A 24061-nucleotide genomic window follows, 5' to 3' on the forward strand; every position below is an offset into this window, starting at 1 on the left:
AGGTCTGGAACCCCCCTATATGGATGAAATATCATTTTAAAAATCGGGTCTTGGTAACCCCAAAAAACACCAGGACCACAGCCAAACTTAGTCGTTTTTCTGAAGATTTTTCTAAAACCTCCATAAATCAGTAGGGGCAGCCCCCATTGATTTGGGCCCGTAGTGGGGGGGTGCTCCCATAGCGGGCATGTAGGTCTGAATGCCCCCTAAATGCATTTAAAACCTTTTTGAGCATTTTGTTACCATTCAATCACCAGGCCTACAAAAGAATGTGGACACTGACAGACTATGGTTTTTTCAAACCTCCATAAATCACTAATGCCGGCCCCCATTGACTTGGGTCCGTAGTAGGGTGCTCCCATAGCGGGCATGGAGGTCTGTATGCCCCCTAAATGCATTTAAAACTGCATTTACGTTTTCGTCCTGAAAACCCCAAAATAATACCAGGTGCCCGAAAAACATTTCGTTTTTCTGAAGATTTTTTTCAAACCGCCATAAATCACTAATGCTGGCCCCCACTGACTTGGGTCCATAGTAGGGTGCTCCCATAGCAGGCATGGAGGTCTGGATGCCCCCTGAATGCATTTAAAACCGTTTTGAAAATTTGGGCTTGGTAACCCAAAATAATACCAGGACCACAGTTGGACTTAGTCTCTGGAGCGAAAGGACTTAGTCTCTGGGCACTTTGTCACATTTTCAACCAATTTCTGAAATTTTCAAATAATGATTAAAAATACTTCCCGAGGGGCTAGAGGTCCCAAATTTTGGGTTAGGGTTAGGCGGAGGGGCCTAACCCTAACCCCCGTTTAAAAAAGTTTGCATCCATAGGAAGCAATTTTTTCCGGCACCTGCACTTTTTTTCACCAACTTAAAACACGATTTTCTATTATACATTTTTATTGAAAAACGGTTTTAAGATGGAAATGCTCATCTATGTGAGCCCTTTCGTGCAAAAAAAACCCCCATCCAGATTGGAGTTGTACTTTTCGATTTATTAAAGTTTGTCCCCTGACAGCGGAATACACTTGAAACAGTGTGAGTGACACAGTAAAGATCGGTAATTCTACCTGTCCGGGGTTTACACACTCAGGCCCGGGTGGACCAGACATGTACCGGCGCGAAATCAGAAACCTGGTTTTTGACAACAAGAGTTCCATGTCCTAGAAACTCGGGGGCGTTGGCAAACTACTCAGCCGGTATAGAAAATGAGAAACGGACACTTCTGAGGGTTGTGGGCCCCTCAGAACCATGGTACTTTTGACCATTTCCCTTCGGCGCTCGATTGGTGGTTACTACTCAGGCCGAATAGGGAGTGATATATGGACACTTCATACTCATACAACCTCAGCCGGAGGCATATAGGAGAACCCTGGGAAGGCTCCATTGGCCACGTCTCCCAACATGTCACTCAAACCGAGGGAGGCGGGGACTGGAAGAAGCGTGAACTCCGGGTCAAAACACCGCACATCACACGGACCAGACTGAAAGAGAGAGGGAGGGAACAAGTGATCAGACACACATTCAGGGAGTCACAGATCCAAACTGACCCATAGCCCCTATAAAACACACACACACACACACACACACACACACACACACACACACCACACACACACACACACACACACACACACACACACACACACACACACACACACACCACACACACACACACACACACACACACACCAGGTTGGGAATGAATGGGGGAGGGACTTTCCTGGCTAGCAGGTCATCCCAGTTGATGGACAAGAAGAAGGTGTGGCCCTGCAGCTCAGCCTACAAACAAAGTGAGACAGCACGTCAATGTGTGTATGGGTGCGTGTGTTTATGTGGTCTTGCATGTATGTGTCAGCACTCTGTGCCAGGTGGGGTAATGGGGGGGTGCTTACAAGGTCATGTTCCCCCCCTAGGCGTTTGGTACAGTCTTTCTCCAGCAGGTCCTGCAGCAGAGACCGGGCAGACTGGGACACACTTATATGGAGCTGCAGGGGGGCGTGAAGGATGTTCTCATACATCTCGGCCTTACTGCGACTGTAGAACGGGGACTGAGGAAGAGAGAGAGAGAGAGAGAGAAAAGAAGAAAGAGGAGAGAGGCAGCCAGATAAGTGTGCAGTGGATGGAATATGCTAGTTGAAAAGTAGCTGAAAGAGAAGAGAAAGAGAAACACACTCACCAGTCCATGAAGCATCTCATAAAGTACATTCCCCAGCTCCCACCAGTCCACGGCTCCACTGTAGGTGTGGCCTAACAACACCTCTGGCGCCAGATACTCAGGGGTTCCACAGAACGTTTGCATAGTCCCACCCACAGACACACCCTCTTTACACAGCCCGAAATCCGTCAGAACCACATGACCTCCACTATCCAATAGGATATTCTCTGGCTTCAGGTCTCTAAGGGGGGGTACCGAGGGTTAAATCACTGAGGAAAATGCGCTCTCTCTCATTTTGTGTGTGTGTGTGTGTGTGTGTGTGTGTGTGTGTGTGTGTGTGTGTGTGTGTGTGTGTGTGTGTGTGTGTGTGTGTGTGTGTGTGTGTGTGTGTGTGAGTGTGTGTGGTAGATACTCTGGTTCCTCTAAAGGGTCCTATATCCTGATAAATGAACTCTGCTGACAGAACACACAGAGGGGAGATCAATACTGACCAATTGTTTTATATATCAATTTTAATAAATGTTGGCAAATGAGCTTTTATTGTTTAAAGAACTTATGAAAGATATTGGTGTTTTTTCACTATCTAATTATGTATTTGTTTGAAAGTATTTGTTTGAAATCTATCACTTGATAGTTTCATTTCAGAGAGACAATGAATCATTTTTTTGCTAAATGCTATATATCCGCCTAACTCTCAGAGAAATAGGTTTTACACAGTCAAATGTAACAAATTCTAAATGTTTTATAAAGAACTGTACAAATGATACATTTGTGACATCAATATGAAATATATATATACAGTTGAAGTCGGAAGTTTACATACACTTAGGTTGGAGTCATTAAAACTAATTTTTCAACCACTAACACAAATTTCTTGTTAACAAACTATAGGTTTGGCAAGTCGGTTAGGACATCTACTTTGTGCATGACACAAGTAATTTTTCCAACAATTGTTTACAGACAGATTATTTCACTAATAATTGACTGTATCACAATTCCAGTGGGTCAGAAGTTTACATACACTAAGTTGACTGTGCCTTTAAACAGCTTGGAAAATTCCAGGAAATTATGTCATGGCTTTAGAAGCTTCTGATAGGCTAATTGACATCATTTGACTCAATTGGAGGTGTACCTGTGGATGTATTTCAAGGCCTACCTGTGGATGTATTTTAAGGCCTACCGCTCAGCAAGGAAGAAGCCACTGCTCCAAAAACGCCATAAAAAAACGCCAGACTACGGTTTGCAACTGCACATCAGGACAAAGATTGTACTTTTTGGAGAAATGTCCTCTGGTCTGATGAAACAAAAATAGAACTGTTTGGCCATAATGACCATTGTTATGTTTGGAGGAAAAAGAGGGGGGGCTTGCAAGCCGAAGAACACCATCCCAACAGTGAAGCACGGTGGTGGCAGTATCATGTTGTGGGGGTGCTTTGCTGCAGGAGGGACTGGTGCACTTCACTTGTCTGTAAACAATTGTTGGAAAAATGACTTGTGTCATGCACAAATTAGATGTCCTAACCGACTTGCCAAACCTATAGTTTGTTAACAAGTCATTTGTGGAGTGGTTGAAAAACGAGTTTTAATGACTCCAACCTAAGTTTATGTAAACTTCCGACTTCAACTGTTTATATATATATGCTTTGAATCCATACAGTAATATGAGATCTGTATGTAAAACATTTACATTTGACATTTTAGTAATTTAGCATATGCTCTTGTACAGAGCGACTACAGGTAGTTCATTCATCTTAAGATAACTAGGGGAGACAACCACATATCACAGTCAAATATACAGGATACAAACATTCCATTCCAGCTAAACAATGGATATACTGTATAGCGTTTTGCAAAAAAAACATATTTTAATACACACCTACAATCTATGAATAAAAAAAACTGAGAACAGTAATATTTTACACACACATGAAAAACGTGAAAAATGTATGGAGATAGAATTTTGTAAATAAACTCTTCATATGTAGCCAGAGAGCTTTCTGAATCAGACACCGTCTAGACTCTAGTCAATAGGTTCACACTGTCCTAATGAGAAAGTACATACATGTTGTCCTAACGAGACAGACAAATGGGAACACGCACTGCTCCCACGATGACAACACCAACAACACACTCTGCCCATCACACAGAGGAAGACCATCAGAAAGAGAGGGACAGAGAGAGAGGGGTGGGGGGAGACCAAAACAAAAGAAAATGTGTTAACATTGCCAAAGCAAGTGAAGGAGATAATAAACAAAAGTGAAATAAACAATAAAAATGAACAGTAAACATTACACTCACAAAAGTTCCAAATGACTAAAGACATTTCAAAGACATTTATCTCTCTCTCTCTCTTTCTCTCTCGACCATTCTCTTTCTTTCTCTCTCTAATTCTCTCTCCCCCTCTATCTCTCTACCACTCTCTTTCTCTCTGTCTTTCTATTTCGCTCTCTCTTTCCCTCTGTCTCTCTACCTTTTTTGTTTCTCTCCCTCTCCCCCCCTCTCTCTCTTTCTTTCTCTCTCTCTCTGTCACTAGACTCTATATTTGGGGCAGTGGAGTTCAGGGGACAGTCAGTGCTGTTGTGTCTTGGTTACCGCAGCAGTAAGAGAGAGAGGCAGAGGAAGTTACCCCATCCTATCACCCCCCTGACAGAGAGATGGTTGGGGGGGTCACCCCATTAAGAGTCAGAGGAACCGGTCTTTGCTGGTTATAACTCACCATCCCACATCTTACTCTATATAACCTCTGACCTTGGTAACCTACTGGCACAGCAACTGGTGACACTACACATTGTAACACGTCCGTAACCCTCCAACATCTCACAGAGAAGGACACACCTAACCATTGGTTAGTGGAAGAGAATCGGGGTTGTTAGTACTGGGCTGGAACACAAGCCTGCTGCATACACTGTAGCTCTCAATCGCTGAATTTCAGAAAATCCCTTTATGCTTACATCTATGCAATGCTGTCCAAGAAGGGGAGTGAGCAGGTGTCCATGAGGGGGTGTCAGCAAGTGTCCATGAGGGGGAGTGAGCAGGTGTCCATGAGGGGGAGTGAGCAAGTTTCTCTGAGGGGGAGTAATCAAGTGTCCATGAGGGGGCGGGAGCAAGTGTCCATGAGGGGGAGTGAGCAGGTGTCCATGAGGGGGAGTGAGCAAGTGTCCATGAAGGGGTGTGAGCAAGTGTCCATGAGGGGCGTGAGCAAGTGTCCATGACGGGGCGTGAGCAAGTGTCCATGAGGGGATGTGAGCAAGTGTCCATGAGGGGGTTGTGAGCAAGTGTCCAAGGGGGGTTGTGAGCAAGTGTCCATGGGGGGGAGTGAGCAAGTGTCCATGGGGGGGAGTTAGCGAGTGTCCATGAGGGGGAGTGAGCAAGTGTCCATGGGGGGGGAGTGAGCAAGTGTCCATGGGGGGGAGTGAGCAAGTGTCCATGAGTGGGTGTGAGCAAGTGTCCACGGGGGGAGTGAGCAAGTGTCCATGGGGGGGAGTGAGCAAGTGTCCATGGGGGGGTGTGAGCAAGTGTCCATGGGGGGGAGTGAGCAAGTGTCCATGGGGGGGTGTGAGCAAGTGTCCATGGGGGCGAGTGAGCAAGTGTCCATGGGGGGGTGTGAGCAAGTGTCCATAGGGGGAGTGAGCAAGTGTCCATGGGGGGGAGTGAGCAAGTGTCCATGGGGGGGAGTGAGCAAGTGTCCATGAGTGGGTGTGAGCAAGTGTCCATGGGGGGAGTGAGCAAGTGTCCATGGGGGGGAGTGAGCAAGTGTCCATGGGGGGGTGTGAGCAAGTGTCCATGGGGGGGGAGTGAGCAAGTGTCCATGGGGGGGTGTGAGCAAGTGTCCATGGGGGGGAGTGAGCAAGTGTCCATGGGGGGGTGTGAGCAAGTGTCCATGGGGGGGAGTGAGCAAGTGTCCATGGGGGGGAGTGAGCAAGTGTCCATGAGGGGGAGTGAGCAAGTGTCCATGAGTGGGTGTGAGCAAGTGTCCATGGGGCAGTGTGAGCAAGTGTCCATGGGGGGGAGTGAGCAAGTGTCCATGGGGGGAGTGAGCAAGGGCACATTCTCTGAAGAATGGTATGGGATAAGAAGCCAGCCCTTTCCTACTCTTGGGCAAAGTACAGGGTGGGCAACACATTTTTGGGGATTATTTTGGATTTTAAAAAACACTCCAGGCCACTCTTGAATGTCTAAAACAAGATAGAAAGTATGTTGAAATTATAATGGAATTACACTATATATTTATATACATTATAATGTAACTACACAATATATTTATATAAATTATAATGGACCTACAGTATATATTTATATAAATTATAATGGACCTACACTATATATTTATATAAATTATAATGGACCTACACAATAAATTTATATAAATTATAATGGACCTACAGTATATATTTATATAAATTATAATGGACCTACAGTATATATTTATATAAATTATAATGGACCTACAGTATATATTTATATAAATTATAATGGACCTACAGTATAGATGTTCAAATAACTTCCTTTTCTGGCCTGCAAATAGATTTTGACAAACAAATCGGTCCCCCCAACAATCTGTGCGGCCCTCGAACTAAAACGTTTGCCCATCCCTGTCCTAGCTGGGCCGAGTGTCTGCGGATTGTTGCTCCTCCCTTGTACTTGATTGATCAATTAACGCCATTGATTAGTTAGGATCTCCCCTCACCTGGTTGTCTACAAATTAATTCGACACGAATTGAAAGAAAATAACAAACACCCGCTTCAGCAGTACCCCGTCATACCTGTAGATGGCAGCAGGACCCCAGAGAGGTTCTATGGGATTAAATTACAGGCTGCATCTCAGGCTGTTTGACATAGGATTACAACATATTCTGTTAGGACAGAGACCGGTACATTGATAGTAATATGATTGTCTCGATCGGATAGAAAGTCACATTTTAATTGGGGATGTAATTAGACAGGTTTCATTTTCTTCATCTACCCTGGAATGGAAAAACTGGAAATATCTGACTTTATGGATGAGTACAGATGAACGAGGAGATGAGACAATGAGATGGAGTCATTAGACTACTGAGATAAAGGAGAGGGGACAAGGAGATGACGCTGCTTTAGGAGAGGAAGCGAGCCCCTGACTTGACCATGGATGAGCCTCCTCACGACAGGACATGTGGAAGCTATGCTGAGGCACCATTCCTTTTCTCCTATGAATAAGTAACCTAGGCTACTTCAAGGAAGGAAGGAAAGAATGATGCGTTCCCAAAGTAGTCCCAATGAACAAAACCTGAGGGACTCCACTCTTTTGCGGACCAGCCAAGAACCGAGTTTCACTTTCACATCTCTGGAAGTTGAGCTTTTTTTTCAAAGTATATTCCACCCCTTGTTCTGGTGAATCAGAGTGTCATTCTACAGTTCTGCGGGGCTGCGTGAACAGATGACATGATATCTTCTTCCTCTGATGAAAGAATATGATCTGCTGTAGCCTACAGCGGGGGTGGTTGAGGACCAGAACACGCATCCACCAAGGCGGGAGCGCGCATTGTGAAGAGGCGGGGCAGCGGGAATATCTCTTTCCGGACATTTACCGATGTTTACCTCCACCTGCCCGCGCGACGCGCCCAGTTCCAAGGTTTTTAACAGCGATAGTATCAACGGACATGACAAAGTTCCCAAATCCAGGACTACCGAGGTATTTTAACTGATCTTCTCAAGCTAGATTGTCTGTGTTCTCATAACAATCCTCCAGGATCAACTTGATATCCGAAGTGAAGTAACGTTAAAGTTGCTGAATGGCATGTTGAGCGTAGTAGCAGAAGAACCTATAACATTAGGCTACGTTTATGTTGGTCGTTCATAGAGACTACTTAGTTTAAAGTCCACGTCGAGGCTGTATGTTTCAAATAACCTACCATGTAGTATATTGGACGTTATCTTATTCTCCGTGTTAATCATTGCGATACACTAGTTTAATCGATAACCGAGATGACGTTGTTCATCTGAAAACAAGTTCGCCAATGCAACCAGGAGCAAATCTCAGGCCTAGCTGACACACTTTAAATAGGCAATGTTGTATACCAATACTGCCCACTCAACAGTCTAGACTTGGCAAACAACTCTGTCCTGAAATAGTTTAGGCAGCTCAATTGTAACTGGTGTGAATGTCATTATCATTATGGAAAATCAGGCGTGAGAGAGTGCTCTACTCACTGTAATGTATTCAAAGTATTCAGAGTGAGTCCAAACATTAACGTGTGAGAGAGAGAGAGGCCTACAAAAAGACCTGGCCCACTCCCCTTAGCCTACATGAACAAGCACACACACAGGGCTGTTATTAAAAGCATGGGTTAGTGGGTTGATGCCCAGTAGAACTGGTGTGTAAACAACACTGCAGCTCGTGTGTGTGCATGTAGATCTGAGATCAGTTCCTAGGCCTGTGGATGGACTAGCTTGTCTCTGACAATATTTAACATTCTTATCATTCAGCAGTCTGCACAGGGCGGAGGAGAGAACAGGGAAAAGGACATGTTCAGACTCTGGACAGATAATAATGTATTACCAACATGCACACTGCATTACTCATTGTAGGATGATACTGCTTCACAGACACGCTGCATAACTCAGTGTAGCATGATATTGCTTCACAGACACGCTGCATAACTCAGTGTAGCATGATACTGCTTCACAGACACGCTGCATAACTCAGTGTAGCATGATACTGCTTCACAGACACGCTGCATAACTCAGTGTAGCATGATACTGCTTCACAGACACGCTGCATTACTCATTGTAGCATGATATTGCTTCACAGACACGCTGCATAACTCAGTGTAGCATGATACTGCTTCACAGACACGCTGCATAACTCAGTGTAGCATGATACTGCTTCACAGACACGCTGCATTACTCATTGTAGGATGATACTGCTTCACAGACACGCTGCATTACTCAGTGTAGCATGATACTGCTTCACAGACACGCTGCATTACTCAGTGTAGCATGATACTGCTTCACAGACACGCTGCATAACTCAGTGTAGCATGATACTGCTTCACAGACACGCTGCATTACTCATTGTAGCATGATATTGCTTCACAGACACGCTGCATAACTCAGTGTAGCATGATACTGCTTCACAGACACGCTGCATAACTCAGTGTAGCATGATACTGCTTCACAGACACGCTGCATTACTCATTGTAGGATGATACTGCTTCACAGACACGCTGCATTACTCAGTGTAGCATGATACTGCTTCACAGACACGCTGCATTACTCAGTGTAGCATGATACTGCTTCACAGACACGCTGCATTACTCAGTGTAGCATGATACTGCTTCACAGACACGCTGCATTACTCAGTGTAGCATGATACTGCTTCACAGACACACTGCATTACTCAGTGTAGCATGATACTGCTTCACAGACACGCTGCATTACTCAGTGTAGCATGATACTGCTTCACAGACACGCTGCATTACTCAGTGTAGCATGATACTGCTTCACAGACACGCTGCATTACTCAGTGTGTGAAGTAGAAAAGGGGCTGTTCACTGCAGACGATGTCATCCTTAGGGAGGGGCTAAACTACATGAGCAGATATCATCCCAGTTTCCAGAGTCTGGAGGTGTTTCATTAAGATGTGTTTTATCTCTCCCCAGGTTGTGGAGAGATGGACTGAGGGATGTGTGTGTGTGTGTGTGTGTGTGTGTGAGTGTGTGAGTGTGTGAGTGAGTGAGTGAGTGAGTGAGTGACGCGTAATTCAGAGTGCAAAGACACAGAGAGACGTGACAGTCCCGCGTCCCATTGTGACATAGCTACGCAGCTCTGAGACCACTGTCCGCGGGGGGAACACACAGCCATAACGGAACATTCCTAACCAACGCGGCTCTGAGACCACTGTCAGCGGAGGGAACACACAGCCATAACGGAACATTCCCAACCAACGCGGCTCTGGGACCACTGTCCGCGGAGGGAACACACAGCCATAACGGAACATTCCCAACCAACGCGGCTCTGGGACCACTGTCAGCGGGGGGAACACACAGCCATAACGGAACATTCCCAACCAACGCGGCTCTGAGACCACTGTCAGCGGGGGGAACACACAGCCATAACGGAACATTCCCAACCAACGCGGCTCTGAGACCACTGTCAGCGGGGGCAACACACAGCCATAACGGAACATTCCTAACCAACGCGGCTCTGAGACCACTGTCAGCGGGGGGAACACACAGCCATAACGGAACATTCCTAACCAACGCGGCTCTGAGACCACTGTCAGCGGGGGGAACACACAGCCATAACGGAACATTCCCAACCAACGCGGCTCTGAGACCACTGTCAGCGGGGGGAACACACAGCCATAACGGAACATTCCCAACCAACGCGGCTCTGAGACCACTGTCAGCGGGGGGAACACACAGCCATAACGGAACATTCCCAACCAACGCGGCTCTGAGACCACTGTCAGCGGGGGGAACACACAGCCATAACGGAACATTCCCAACCAACGCGGCTCTGAGACCACTGTCAGCGGGGGGAACACACAGCCATAACGGAACATTCCCAACCAACGCGGCTCTGGGACCACTGTCAGCGGGGGGAACACACAGCCATAACGGAACATTCCTAACCAACGCGGCTCTGAGACCACTGTCAGCGGGGGGAACACACAGCCATAACGGAACATTCCCAACCAACGCGGCTCTGAGACCACTGTCAGCGGGGGGAACACACAGCCATAACGGTACCTCCCCAACATTCCCAACCAACGCGGCTCTGGGACCACTGTCCGCGGGGGGAACACACAGCCATAACGGTACCTCCCCAACATTCCCAACCAACGCGGCTCTGGGACCACTGTCCGCGGGGGGAACACACAGCCATAACGGAACATTCCCAACCAACGCGGCTCTGAGACCACTGTCAGCGGGGGGAACACACAGCCATAACGGAACATTCCCAACCAACGCGGCTCTGAGACCACTGTCAGCGGGGGGAACACACAGCCATAACGGAACATTCCCAACCAACGCGGCTCTGGGACCACTGTCAGCGGGGGGAACACACAGCCATAACGGAACATTCCCAACCAACGCGGCTCTGAGACCACTGTCAGCGGGGGCAACACACAGCCATAACGGAACATTCCCAACCAACGCGGCTCTGAGACCACTGTCAGCGGGGGGAACACACAGCCATAACGGAACATTCCCAACCAACGCGGCTCTGAGACCACTGTCAGCGGGGGGAACACACAGCCATAACGGAACATTCCCAACCAACGCGGCTCTGAGACCACTGTCAGCGGGGGGAACACACAGCCATAACGGAACATTCCCAACCAACGCGGCTCTGAGACCACTGTCAGCGGGGGGAACACACAGCCATAACGGAACATTCCCAACCAACGCGGCTCTGAGACCACTGTCAGCGGGGGGAACACACAGCCATAACGGAACATTCCCAACATTCCTAACCAACGCGGCTCAGCATACGCGTCCCTCTATTGATTTGAATGTGTTGACAGTTGGAGAAATATCTCGAGCCGCATTGAGAAGTATGAAAGCCAATGGTCCCATATTCTAGAATACTGCTGTGCGTGCACATTTTGGACTCTGATAGATGTGTGTGTGTGTAAGAGGCTGAGTAACCCGCGGTAACAGACATGCCCAAACCTGATCTACTGTGTTTGGTTCAACTACTGGACAACACTATCCAGACCTTTACAGTCAACGTGAGTACACACAGTCCTGAGTAGAGTGGGAATGATAGACTGGGAGACTCACATCTCAGCTTCCCATTGATCTCAACACACAACCTTAACATGGAGAACACACTCACTAGAAAAGCTTTACCAAAACACACTGTACTGCAATATCACACACTGACTGACTGACTCCCGGTATAAGGTGTGTTTTGCGTCTCTCAGAAGCAGGATGCAGGTGAGGTTTTGCTGGAGCAGGTGTGTAACCAGCTGGGTCTGCTGGAGAGACACTTCTTCAGTCTGCAGCTACGAGACTCCAACACCACCATCGTCACTCAAACACACTCTCCTGTGAGTAGCTACACTAACACAGCTCAAACACACTCTCCTGTGAGTAGCTACACTAACACAGCTCCAACACACTCTCCTGTGAGTAGCTACACTAACACAGCTCCAACACACTCTCCTGTGAGTAGCTACACTAACACAGCTCCAACACACTCTCCTGTGAGTAGCTACACTAACACAGCTCCAACACACTCTCCTGTGAGTAGCTACACTAACACAGCTCCAACACTCTCCTGTGAGTAGCTACACTAACACAGCTCCAACACTCTCCTGTGAGTAGCTACACTAACACAGCTCCAACACACTCTCCTGTGAGTAGCTACACTAACACAGCTCCAACACTCTCTCCTGTGAGTAGCTACACTAACACAGCTCCCACACACTCTCCTGTGAGTAGCTACACTAACACAGCTCCAACACACTCTCCTGTGAGTAGCTACACTAACACAGCTCCAACACACTCTCCTGTGAGTAGCTACACTAACACAGCTCCAACACACTCTCCTGTGAGTAGCTACACTAACACAGCTCCAACACACTCTCCTGTGAGTAGCTACACTAACACAGCTCACACACACTCTCCTGTGAGTAGCTACACTAACACAGCTCACACACACTCTCCTGTGAGTAGCTACACTAACACAGCTCCAACACACTCTCCAACACATACTCTAAAACGCACACAACAGATGATGAATGTAGCATCATGTCTTTGATTAACATAGTTTGTCTTGCAGAGGTGGCTGGAGGCCAACAAACCACTGAAGAAGCAGCTGAAAGGTAAGAAACACTAAATGAGACCTTGGCCTGAGCCCAGTGACGCCCTACTGTTTAGCCTGAGCCCAGTGACGCCCTACTGTTTAGCCTGAGCCCAGTGACGCCCTACTGTTTAGCCTGAGCCCAGTGACGCCCTACTGTTTAGCCTGAGCCCAGTGACGCCCTACTGTTTAGCCTGAGCCCAGTGACGCCCTACTGTTTAGCCTGAGCCCAGTGACGCCCTACTGTTTAGCCTGAGCCCAGTGACGCCCTACTGTTTAGCCTGAGCCCAGTGACGCCCTACTGTTTAGCCTGAGCCCAGTGACACCCTACTGTTTAGCCTGAGCCCAGTGACGCCCTACTGTTTAGCCTGAGCCCAGTGACGCCCTACTGTTTAGCCTGAGCCCAGTGACGCCCTACTGTTTAGCCTGAGCCCAGTGACGCCCTACTGTTTAGCCCAGTGAGCATTTTGATAAATATAAGATTGAATTCTGTGGAAGGGGTGAGGAGATTGTGGGGGTCATATTAAGGTCAGGGGTGACGGTTTATTAAGGTCAGGGGTGACGGTTTATTACGGTCAGGGGTGACGGTTTATTACGGTCAGGGGTGACGGTTTATTACGGTCAGGGGTGACGGTCGGGTTAAGGTCAGAGGTGAGGTCATTGGGCTGTGTCTAACAGAGTCTCTGTCCTACAGGAGTTGTCTCTCCATTCTACCTGACCCTCCGAGTCCGATTCTTCATCTCAGACCCCAACTCTCTACAGCATGACCAGACCAGGTATGGACATGAGGAGAGATCATGGTCTCTGGATGAGGTAGCCCTGCCTGCCACTTCAAACTCACTGGAACCTTTGGCCCAATAGGGAATTTCCTCTTGGTCTAATGGTCAAGAGGTTGGGTTCTCCTATGGGAGACCTGGTTTCAGAGCCCCTGTGTGTGTACCTGTAGACTATGTAGAGTGTGTGTACCTGTAGACTATGTAGAGTGTGTGTACCTGTAGACTATGTAGAGTGTGTGTGTGTGTACCTGTAGACTATGTAGAGGATGTGTGTGTGTACCTGTAGACTATGTAGAGGATGTGTGTGTGTACCTGTAGACTATGTAGAGGATGTGTGTGTGTACCTGTAGACTATGTAGAGTGTGTGTACCTGTAGAGTGTGTGTACCTGTAGACTATGTAGAGTGTGTGTACCTGTAGACTATGTAGAGTGTGTGTGTGTGTACCTGTAGACTATGTAGAGGATGTGTGTGTGTACCTGTAGACTATGTAGAGGATGTGTGTGTGTACCTGTAGACTATGTAGAGGATGTGTGTGTGTACCTGTAGACTATGTAGAGTGTGTGTACCTGTAGAGTGTGTGTACCTGTAGACTATGTAGAGTGTGTGTACCTGTAGACTATGTAGAGTGTGTGTGTACCTGTAGACTATGTAGAGTGTGTGTGTACCTGTAGACTATGTAGAGTGTGTGTGTACCTGTAGACTATGTAGAGTGTGTGTGTACCTGTAGACTATGTAGAGTGTGTGTGTACCTGTAGACTATGTAGAGTGTGTGTGTACCTGTAGACTATGTAGAGTGTGTGTGTGTACCTGTAGACTATGTAGAGTGTGTGTGTGTGTGTACCTGTAGAGTGTGTGTGTACCTGTAGACTATGTAGAGGGTGTGTGTGTGTGTACCTGTAGACTATGTAGAGGGTGTGTGCCTGTAGACTATGTAGAGTGTGTGTGCCTGTAGACTATGTAGAGTGTGTGTACCTGTAGACTATGTAGAGTGTGTGTACCTGTAGACTATGTAGAGTGTGTGTGTGTGTACCTGTAGACTATGTAGAGTGTGTGTGTGTGTACCTGTAGACTATGTAGAGTGTGTGTGTACCTGTAGACTATGTAGAGTGTGTGTGTACCTGTAGACTATGTAGAGGGTGTGTGTACCTGTAGAGTGTGTGTGTACCTGTAGACTATGTAGAGGGTGTGTGTGTGTGTACCTGTAGACTATGTAGAGGGTGTGTGTGTGTGTACCTGTAGACTATGTAGAGTGTGTGTGTGTGTACCTGTAGACTATGTAGAGTGTGTGTGTGTGTGTGTACCTGTAGACTATGTAGAGTGTGTGTGTGTGCCTGTAGACTATGTAGAGTGTGTGTGTGTGTGTGTGCCTGTAGACTATGTAGAGTGTGTGTGTGTGTGCCTGTAGACTATGTAGAGTGTGTGTGTGTGTACCTGTAGACTATGTAGAGTGTGTGTACCTGTAGACTATGTAGAGTGTGTGTGTACCTGTAGACTATGTAGAGTGTGTGTGTACCTGTAGACTATGTAGAGTGTGTGTGTACCTGTAGACTATGTAGAGTGTGTGTGTACCTGTAGACTATGTAGAGTGTGTGTGTACCTGTAGACTATGTAGAGTGTGTGTGTACCTGTAGACTATGTAGAGGGTGTGTGTACCTGTAGACTATGTAGAGTGTGTGTGTACCTGTAGACTATGTAGAGTGTGTGTGTACCTGTAGACTATGTAGAGTGTGTGTGTACCTGTAGACTATGTAGAGTGTGTGTGTACCTGTAGACTATGTGTAGTGTGTGTGTACCTGTAGACTATGTAGAGTGTGTGTGTACCTGTAGACTATGTAGAGGGTGTGTGTGTGTGTACCTGTAGACTATGTAGAGTGTGTGTGTGTGTGTGTACCTGTAGACTATGTAGAGTGTGTGTGTGTGTGTGTACCTGTAGACTATGTAGAGTGTGTGTGTGTGTGTGTACCTGTAGACTATGTAGAGTGTGTGTGTGTGTGTGTACCTGTAGACTATGTAGAGGGTGTGTGTGTACCTGTAGACTATGTAGAGGGTGTGTGTGTACCTGTAGACTATGTAGAGGGTGTGTGTGTACCTGTAGACTATGTAGAGGGTGTGTGTGTACCTGTAGACTATGTAGAGGGTGTGTGTGTACCTGTAGACTATGTAGAGGGTGTGTGTGTACCTGTAGACTATGTTGAGGGTGTGTGTGTACCTGTAGACTATGTTGAGGGTGTGTGTGTGACATTAGCTTGTACTGTACGTGTGTGATTCAGATAATAAGTCTCCTCTACTGTCCTGTGTGTCTTCAGACATATGTACTTCCTCCAGATCAGAAGTGACATCAGAGAGGGCAGGTCAGACACATTACCAGCTCCCACCTTCACATGCATTCCCCCTTACTCCACCTAGTGGTGTAAACAATGTGACGTTACATTGAGAAAGTGTGTGTGTGTCCTGCAGGTTGAAGTGTCCTCTGAGTGCAGCTGTAGTACTGGCCTCCTATGCTGTGCAGTGTAAGTTACTCTTCTTTGGTCTTTTTAGTGTGTTCTCTGTCTGGGTGTTTAACAATCTGTTTTACCCCCCCTCTCTCTCACCCCTTCTCTTGCTCTCTCTCTCACCCCCCCCCTCTCCCCTTTCTCTCTCTCTGTGTTGTAGCTGAGCTAGGCGACTACTCCCCAGACCTTCTCCCTGGTTACCTGTCCAAAAGCCACTTCCTCCCAGAGCAGGATGATGACTTCCTGTCTAGAGTGGAGGCTCTGTACCCAGGGCACAGGTACACACCCACACCCAGGCCAGGCACGTGTACAGCACCCCCCTAGCCTACTAGAGGACATGGTGGAGCTGATACCAACCTATCCTACTCATGTGCTGTTTCAGGGGGCTGAAGCAGAGTGAGGCAGAGCTGTGTTTTCTCAACACAGCAAGAACTCTGGAGCTGTATGGAGTGGAGCTACACACTGCCATGGTAAGTACCTCCATATGTCTCCCTCTGACTCGCCCTCGTCTTCCCTCTTCTCCCTCATGTTTCCATCTCTTTCTTTCTCTCAGGACTCCAACAGTTCCCCTCTATTGGTGGGATTGGCCTCAGGGGGCGTGGCTATCTTCTGTAACATGATTTGCTCCAGTTTCTTCCCCTGGTGAGCACCTGGACTTCTGATCAGACACACACACACACACACACACACATCGCACGCAAATACACACCCTGAGTGTGTATTGTCTCCTGCAGGGTGAACATCATCAAGATATCCTTCAAGAGGAAACGCTTCCTTATGCAGCTCAGACGCAAACATGTGAGTCCTGATTGGCTCAAAATTGTGTCCTGCTCTCCTATTGGCTGACCTCTGTGTTGTCTTCATAACCTGTGTGTGTTCCAGGGGGAGACGCAGGACTGTGTGGTGAGCCTGGTCCTGCCGTGCCCCAGGGCCTGTAAGAACCTGTGGAGATCATGTGTGGACCATCACTGCTTCTTCCACACCAACCTGGCAACCCGCAGCACACACCGCACCAACCTGGCAACCCAGATACACAACAAGCTGCTCTCACAACACTGGGCCTTGGGCAACACTAAAACAGACAGGCAAGTGTGCACACACACACACACACACTATCTTTCCGTCTTTCTTTTACTCATCTGCACACACACACCCTCGTCTCCTCTGCAGTGGTCCAGTGTGTAAGAAAGTGATGGGTGGGATGGAGTGGAACCCAGCTCTGAGGGGATCCACCTCGTCAGAACACCTGGAGACCAAGAGCCTACCGTCCAGATCCCCCCCGCTCACACCCAACTGGTACTACCCACACCACAGCCTCACACACTGCTACAGCAGGAGATACCATGTAAGGGGTAGCTGTGACTAGGGGTAACTTCATTGTACCTTGTGCTCTCTCTCTCTCTCTCTCTCTCTCTGTTAGGCGGAGTCCTCGTGTGCGTCATGGCGCCCGTAAACCCCGCCCCTCCTCAGTGGAGCTGAACAATGACCTGCGAGACGTGTCAGAGGGGGAGGATGTCTTTTACACCTACAGGGTCTCCCTCAGCAGCAGCAGGGGCAGCCAGGAGGGCACGCCTACACACAGGTCAGACACACACACACAATTTCATACCGTGTGTGTATCAGTGTAAAGTACATTCTCATGTTGGAGTCGGTTCTGAACGCTGTATCTATCTCGGTGTTTCTGGCACTCACAGCCAAGGAGGCGGATGGTCGCAGGTTGATGACATCGGCACAGGAGAGGAAGACATTAAGGCCACCTCTCACTACCGGGACAAGGTCAGTTACCCAGACAGACAAGGGTGTGATCATGTGTTTGTGATAAAATATCTCATCTGTGTGTGTTGCAGCGTGCTCTGGGGGATGGCGACCTGCTATTGGTGCGTCTCGCTCCTGATCACGACGGAAAGTTTGGTTTCAATGTCAAAGTGAGTCTCCCCTTCAATTAATCACACACCTACTCTCTTACATGCAGTACCATTCCTGTATCCCTGACTGTTCCTCTTCTCAGGGTGGCGTGGACCAGAAGATGTCCCTGGCCATATCCCAGGTCAACCCTGACTCCCCTGTAAGTGACATGTCTTCTGGTTTATCTGTGTAGATAATGCATTTGTAAACAGTACTTTAGATGAATCCAATGTGATTTGACTTGTTGAATTGATTGTAGGCGGGGCGGGTTGAGCCCAGGTTGTTGGAAGGTGACCAGGTCGTGCTGATCAACGGTCGCGACATCTCTGAACACACGCATGACCAGGTGGTCATGTTTATAAGAGCCAGCAGAGAGTCCCACTCCAGAGAGCTGGCTCTGCTTATACGACGCAAAGGTAACACTCACTAGAGAGAGCAAGAGAATGGGCCTGCTAGCCAGACACTGATGCAGGTAACACACTGTGTGTATGTGTGTATGTGTGTGTGTGTGTGTGTGTGTGTGTTTAGGTCCAGGGCGTGTGGCACCCCTGCTGCAGTTTCCCTCTGCCCTGTCTCTGACTGGCCAATCACACGGTGAGCCACTGCTTCTGCCTGGCCAATCAGAACAAGGCCAGACACTTGAAGAGTCCATGAAACAACTGGAGAGGGGAATCCAGACAGGCACTCTCACCTTCCACTTCGAGGTGTGTTTTAGTTAGACAATAACACTATGAAAGGGACTTGCTTCTGTGTTAAATGTAACAGATGCACTTTGGGAATAACTTGTCAATAAGACCTGCTGCTGACAATCCAGACAGAAGAGCATGGTGAGTGATGGTGGTGATGTGTGTGTTGTAGAACCTGTACATGAGGAAGCCTGGCCTGTCAGTAGCCTGCGCTCGTCTCCCTGAGAACACAGACAAGAACAGATACAAGGACGTGCTGCCCTGTGAGTACACACCATCTCACACACAGTTGTGTGTCCTAGTAGGAGTGACTGGACATACCAGTGTACCCATCTTCCCTAATGTCCTGAATCTGTGGAGCTGGAGGACAGGACACTGGTGCTTTGTTTGTTGAGCTGGTACGGTGGTTTGGGTGGGTCTGGAGGGCCCTGGTTCTGACTCCATCTCTAACTCTTTGTTCTGTCAGATGACGTCTCCAGAGTGGTACTTCAGGACCAAGAGGACTACATCAATGCAAGCCACATCACGGTCAGTACACACTGTGTTTGGTGTTGTCCTTGTTGGCTTGTGTATAGTGATGCTGTATTTGTGTAATATGTGTTCTTGTTGGTTTGTGTATAGTGATGCTGTATTTGTGTAATATGTGTCCTTGTTGGTTTGTGTATAGTGATGCTGTATTTGTGTAGTGTGTGTGTGTTTGTTGTCCTTGTTGGCTTGTGTATAGTGATGCTGTATTTGTGTAATATGTGTTCTTGTTGGTTTGTGTATAGTGATGCTGTATTTGTGTAATATGTGTTCTTGTTGGTTTGTGTATAGTGATGCTGTATTTGTGTAATATGTGTTCTTGTTGGTTTGTGTATAGTGATGCTGTATTTGTGTAGTGTGTGTGTGTTTGTTGTCCTTGTTGGCTTGTGTATAGTGATGCTGTATTTGTGTAATATGTGTTCTTGTTGGTTTGTGTATAGTGATGCTGTATTTGTGTAATATGTGTTCTTGTTGGTTTGTGTGTAGTGATGCTGTATTTGTGTAATATGTGTTCTTGTTGGTTTGTGTGTAGTGATGCTGTATTTGTGTAATATGTGTTCTTGTTGGTTTGTGTGTAGTGATGCTGTATTTGTGTAGTGTGTGTGTGTTTGTTGTCCTTGTTGGCTTGTGTTTGTGTATAGTCATGCTGTGTGTGTGTGTGTGTGTGTGTGTGTGTCTCAGGTGGTGCCCCCAGGGTCTGGTGTGTGTCTGCGCTACATTGCAGCTCAAGGACCGCTGCCTCAGACCTGCACTCACTTCTGGCAGAGTGTGTGGGAGCAACACACACACACCATCATCATGCTCACCACACTCACCGAGAGAGGACGGGTATGCACACGGACCCTCTCTCTCTCTCTCTTTCAAAGAGTGAAACATACATTTACTGAATGAGAATGGGTTCAGCACACACAGGTTTACCAAGGTCCCAGGCTCATTGTGAGTCGCTGTCTGCATCTTTGCCTGCCTGTTGCTTGGTAACCTGAAGCTCTCACTAATTGATTGTCTTGCTGATATTCCACAAGTGCCCTGGTTTTTCTCTCTCTCTCCCACACACACACACACACACACACACACACTCTCAGACTGACAGTCAGTTTCCACTCATCTCCTGATGTAATATACGTACTGGCCCTGAGAATGTCCTAAGATGTTTGGGAGAACACAGTGAGTGAAGCACTGACTCAGAAATATGGAACACAGCTCAGTAAAATAACATTTCTCAGAGCTTAAAGATTACAGCCTCTATAGTAAATCATAATTAATGAATGTCAAAATCAATTGTGTGTGTGTGTGTGTGTGTGTGTGTGTTTCAGACTAAGTGCCACCAGTACTGGCCACACCCTCCTGAAGTGAGGGATTATGGGTACCTGAGGGTCAGCTGCCACTCTGAGGAATGCAACCTGGCCTACGTCACACGCCAATTCACCCTAACACACACACAGGTAACACACAAACATGACCTGGCTCACATAACCGGAGCTGTGCCATATGTGTGTGTGTGTGTGTGTGTGCCATATGTGTGTTCTCCACAGGAAACATTGACCAAACTGTCCCCATCCAGCTCCATGTGTTTCTGCTTCCATTGGCATTGTGTTTATTTACCTTTACACCACAGAGTTCTCCTTTACAATAATAGCCTGCCAAAGAGTACACACACACACACAACACTACACTGCTGTGCAGACCTGTCTGTTCCTCTGGCTGTCAGTTAATCCCTGCATGGACCACAGGCTGGACAACACACTCACATTTACATTTACATTTAAGTCATTTAGCAGACGCTCTTATCCAGAGCGACTTACAAATTGGTGCATTCACCTTATAATATCCAGTGGAACAACCACTTTACAATAGTGCATCTAAATCTTTTAAGGGGGGGGTTAGAAGGATTACTTTATCCTATCCCAGGTATTCCTTGAAGAGGTGGGGTTTCAGGTGTCTCCGGAAGGTGGTGATTGACTCCGCTGTCCTGGCGTCGTGAGGGAGCTTGTTCCACCATTGGGGTGCCAGAGCAGCGAACAGTTTTGACTGGGCTGAGCGGGAACTGTGCTTCCTCAGAGGTAGGGAGGCGAGCAGGCCAGAGGTGGATGAACGGAGTGCCCTTGTTTGGGTGTAGGGCCTGATCAGAGCCTGAAGGTACGGAGGTGCCGTTCCCCTCACAACTCCGTAGGCAAGCACCATGGTCTTGTAGCGGATGCGAGCTTCGACTGGAAGCCAGTGGAGAGAGCGGAGGAGCGGGGTGACGTGAGAGAACTTGGGAAGGTTGAACACCAGACGGGCTGCGGCGTTCTGGATGAGTTGTAGGGGTTTAATGGCACAGGCAGGGAGCCCAGCCAACAGCGAGTTGCAATAATCCAGACGGGAGATGACAAGTGCCTGGATTAGGACCTGCGCCGCTTCCTGTGTGAGGCAGGGTCGTACTCTGCCTCCACTCCTCCATCTCTCCCTCTCCTCATCTCTACCTCTACTCTCCTCCATCTCTCATCTCTCTACTCCTCCATCTCGCCTCATCTCTCCTCCTCTATCGCTCCTCCATCCCTCCTCATCTCTCCTCCTCTATCGCTCCTCCATCCCTCCTCCTCTATCCCTCCATCTCGCCTCATCTCTCCTCCTCTATCCCTCCATCTCGCCTCATCTCTCCTCCTCTATCACTCCTCCATCTCGCCTCATCTCGCCTCATCTCTCCTCCTCTATCCCTCCTCCATCTCGCCTCATCTCTCCTCCTATCCCTCCTCCATCTCGCCTCATCTCTCCTCCTCTATCTCTCCTCCCTCCCTCCTCATCTCTCCTCCTCTATCGCTCCTCCATCCCTCCTCCTCTATCCCTCCATCTCGCCTCATCTCTCCTCCTCTATCCCTCCATCTCGCCTCATCTCTCCTCCTCTATCACTCCTCCATCTCGCCTCATCTCGCCTCATCTCTCCTCCTCTATCCCTCCTCCATCTCGCCTCATCTCTCCTCCTATCCCTCCTCCATCTCGCCTCATCTCTCCTCCTCTATCTCTCCTCCCTCCCTCTACTCTCCTCCATTTCGCCTCATCTCTCCTCCATCTCTCCTCCTCTCCCTCCATTTCGCCTCATCTCTCCTCCATCCTCCATCTCTCCTCCTCTATCCCTCCATCTCTCCTCCATCTCTCCCTCATCACAGAAACTAACGAGTTACCATACCCTACACATTTCTCAGTTTCTCTCTCATATCTCATCCATCTCTCCCATTACAATCATCACATATCCAAGTTAATTTAATTTATGAAAATATCTTTGATGAGAGGAGGGGGGAGGGGGTTGGTTGGTTCTCTCAGCTGTTTTCCGTCTATGTTTTTCCTAAACGTGTGTGTGTTTCCAGCTGGGAGAGGAGCGTTCGGTGACCCACCTGCAGTATGTAGCATGGCCAGACCATGGTGTACCTGATGACCCCTCAGACTTCTTGCTGTTCATCACCTCTGTTAGAGAGAGGAGGACAGGAGACACACCACTTATGGTGCACTGCAGGTACACACACACACACACACACACACACACACACTAGGGTTACAAGATTTATAACACCTCATGTATGTTGTTGATGTAATTGCAGCGCAGGGATTGGGCGTACAGGTGTTCTCATTACCATGGAGACGGCGTTGTCGCTGTTGGAGAGCGGTCGACCTGTGTTCCCTCTGGACATTATCAGGATGCTCCGAGACCAGAGGGCCATGATGATCCAAACCACGGTACACACGCGCCTATACGTCTAACCATTAGCTACTCTCCTCCCAAGATCAGCATTGAAACCCTAATGACTATGTCTACAACTTCCTTTGGTATGTTTGTTGTGTGACTGGACTGTTTTTATGTTTGTGTTCAAGTGTCAGTTCCGGTTTATGTGTGAGGCCATCCTGCGTGTCTACAGAGAGAGAGGAGAGCATTCTGCAGCACCACCTTCAGCACTGCTAACGGACCATTAACAGGAGGATGGGGGGACAGCTAGCCACAATGCTAGGCACAATGCTAGGCTAACAGCTAGCCACAATGCTAGGCTAACAGGAGGATGGGGGGACAGCTAGCCACAATGCTAGGCTAACAAGAGGTGGGGGGACAGCTAGCCACAATGCTAGGCTAACAGGAGGTGGGGGGACAGCTAGCCCCAGCGCTAGGCTAACAGGAGAAGAGGACCGCTAGGCTGTAGCCTTAGAGAGCCATAGCACTCCACTAGCCTTAAGTGCTCGGCAACGGCTAGCCTTCTGTTGCTACAGCACATAACGAGCCATAGTGCCGAATGTGCTCAGCTAGTCCTATCCTTATGTTAGCCATAGAGCACTGCTAGCAGGGAAGGACCATGTACTGTAAAGGTCTTTTTAGTTTATTTTTTATTCTCTGGGACCAAAGTGCTACTGTATGAGTGACTGAAGACTATCTCAGTTCCTCCTGAGTGGCGGCTATAGGATTGACTGGTCTGTCTGTCTTGTTAGGAGAGTGTTGAGGATTTCGGTGGATTCACAGTAGAGATTAACACTGCCAGAGCCACCACACACCACCCCCCGCTCCCACCTTCCCTAAATTATTGACACACTGAATAAACACACTGACATCTACGTGGAGCTCTTTGTCTGTTTGTTGATGTAGTAAAAGTCAGTTGATCGTATCTTACATTCTCAGAGTGAATTTTACAGATGAAAGATAATATGTAATATCAGTTCCAGGTCCATTTTTATGTATATTTGTGGTCTGTAGAGTCGCCTGTACATATCAA

General features: G+C 47.9%; 2 protein-coding genes across 2 annotated transcripts; one reads left to right on the top strand and one right to left on the bottom strand.

Moving 5' to 3' along the window:
* Positions 1 to 1334: 1334 nt before the first annotated feature.
* On the bottom strand, positions 1335 to 4944 carry sgk2b (serum/glucocorticoid regulated kinase 2b). The gene is made up of 5 exons (XM_014184956.1): positions 4904 to 4944; positions 2177 to 2396; positions 1893 to 2048; positions 1690 to 1779; positions 1335 to 1481 (listed from the first exon to the last, which is right to left on the bottom strand). The coding sequence occupies exons 1-5, from the start codon at positions 4942 to 4944 to the stop codon at positions 1335 to 1337; spliced, it is 654 nt and encodes a 217-aa protein (XP_014040431.1).
* A 6643-nt stretch (positions 4945 to 11587) lies between these two features.
* On the top strand, positions 11588 to 23903 carry ptpn3 (protein tyrosine phosphatase non-receptor type 3). The gene is made up of 25 exons (XM_082975615.1): positions 11588 to 11870; positions 12066 to 12191; positions 12926 to 12968; positions 13641 to 13722; positions 16030 to 16074; positions 16181 to 16233; positions 16376 to 16493; positions 16598 to 16685; positions 16769 to 16857; positions 16950 to 17013; positions 17098 to 17300; positions 17386 to 17511; positions 17636 to 17797; positions 17910 to 17991; positions 18063 to 18140; positions 18224 to 18280; positions 18380 to 18536; positions 18649 to 18824; positions 18979 to 19069; positions 19273 to 19334; positions 20013 to 20159; positions 20645 to 20773; positions 22676 to 22821; positions 22907 to 23042; positions 23178 to 23903. The coding sequence occupies exons 1-25, from the start codon at positions 11802 to 11804 to the stop codon at positions 23274 to 23276; spliced, it is 2628 nt and encodes an 875-aa protein (XP_082831741.1). The 5' UTR covers positions 11588 to 11801; the 3' UTR covers positions 23277 to 23903.
* The last annotated feature ends 158 nt before the right edge of the window (positions 23904 to 24061 follow it).

This window comes from Salmo salar, chromosome 05 (genome assembly GCF_965601325.2).
Source record: "Salmo salar chromosome 05, fSalSal1, whole genome shotgun sequence".
NCBI lineage: Eukaryota > Metazoa > Chordata > Actinopteri > Salmoniformes > Salmonidae > Salmo > Salmo salar.

Excerpts from the sequence above, each read along its gene's own strand:
- sgk2b (XM_014184956.1), bottom strand. The coding sequence starts at position 4,944 with ATGTGTAGTGTCACCAGTTGCTGTGCCAGTAGGTTACCAAG. Across the intron at positions 1,780-1,892 it reads TAGGGGGGGAACATGACCTT|GCTGAGCTGCAGGGCCACAC; the intron begins GTAAGCACCCCC and ends CTTTGTTTGTAG. Across the intron at positions 1,482-1,689 it reads CCCCATTCATTCCCAACCTG|TCTGGTCCGTGTGATGTGCG; the intron begins GTGTGTGTGTGT and ends TCTCTCTTTCAG.
- ptpn3 (XM_082975615.1), top strand. The coding sequence starts at position 11,802 with ATGCCCAAACCTGATCTACTGTGTTTGGTTCAACTACTGGACAACACT. Across the intron at positions 17,301-17,385 it reads GGCAACACTAAAACAGACAG|TGGTCCAGTGTGTAAGAAAG; the intron begins GCAAGTGTGCAC and ends TCTCCTCTGCAG. Across the intron at positions 18,537-18,648 it reads TCTGCTTATACGACGCAAAG|GTCCAGGGCGTGTGGCACCC; the intron begins GTAACACTCACT and ends GTGTGTGTTTAG.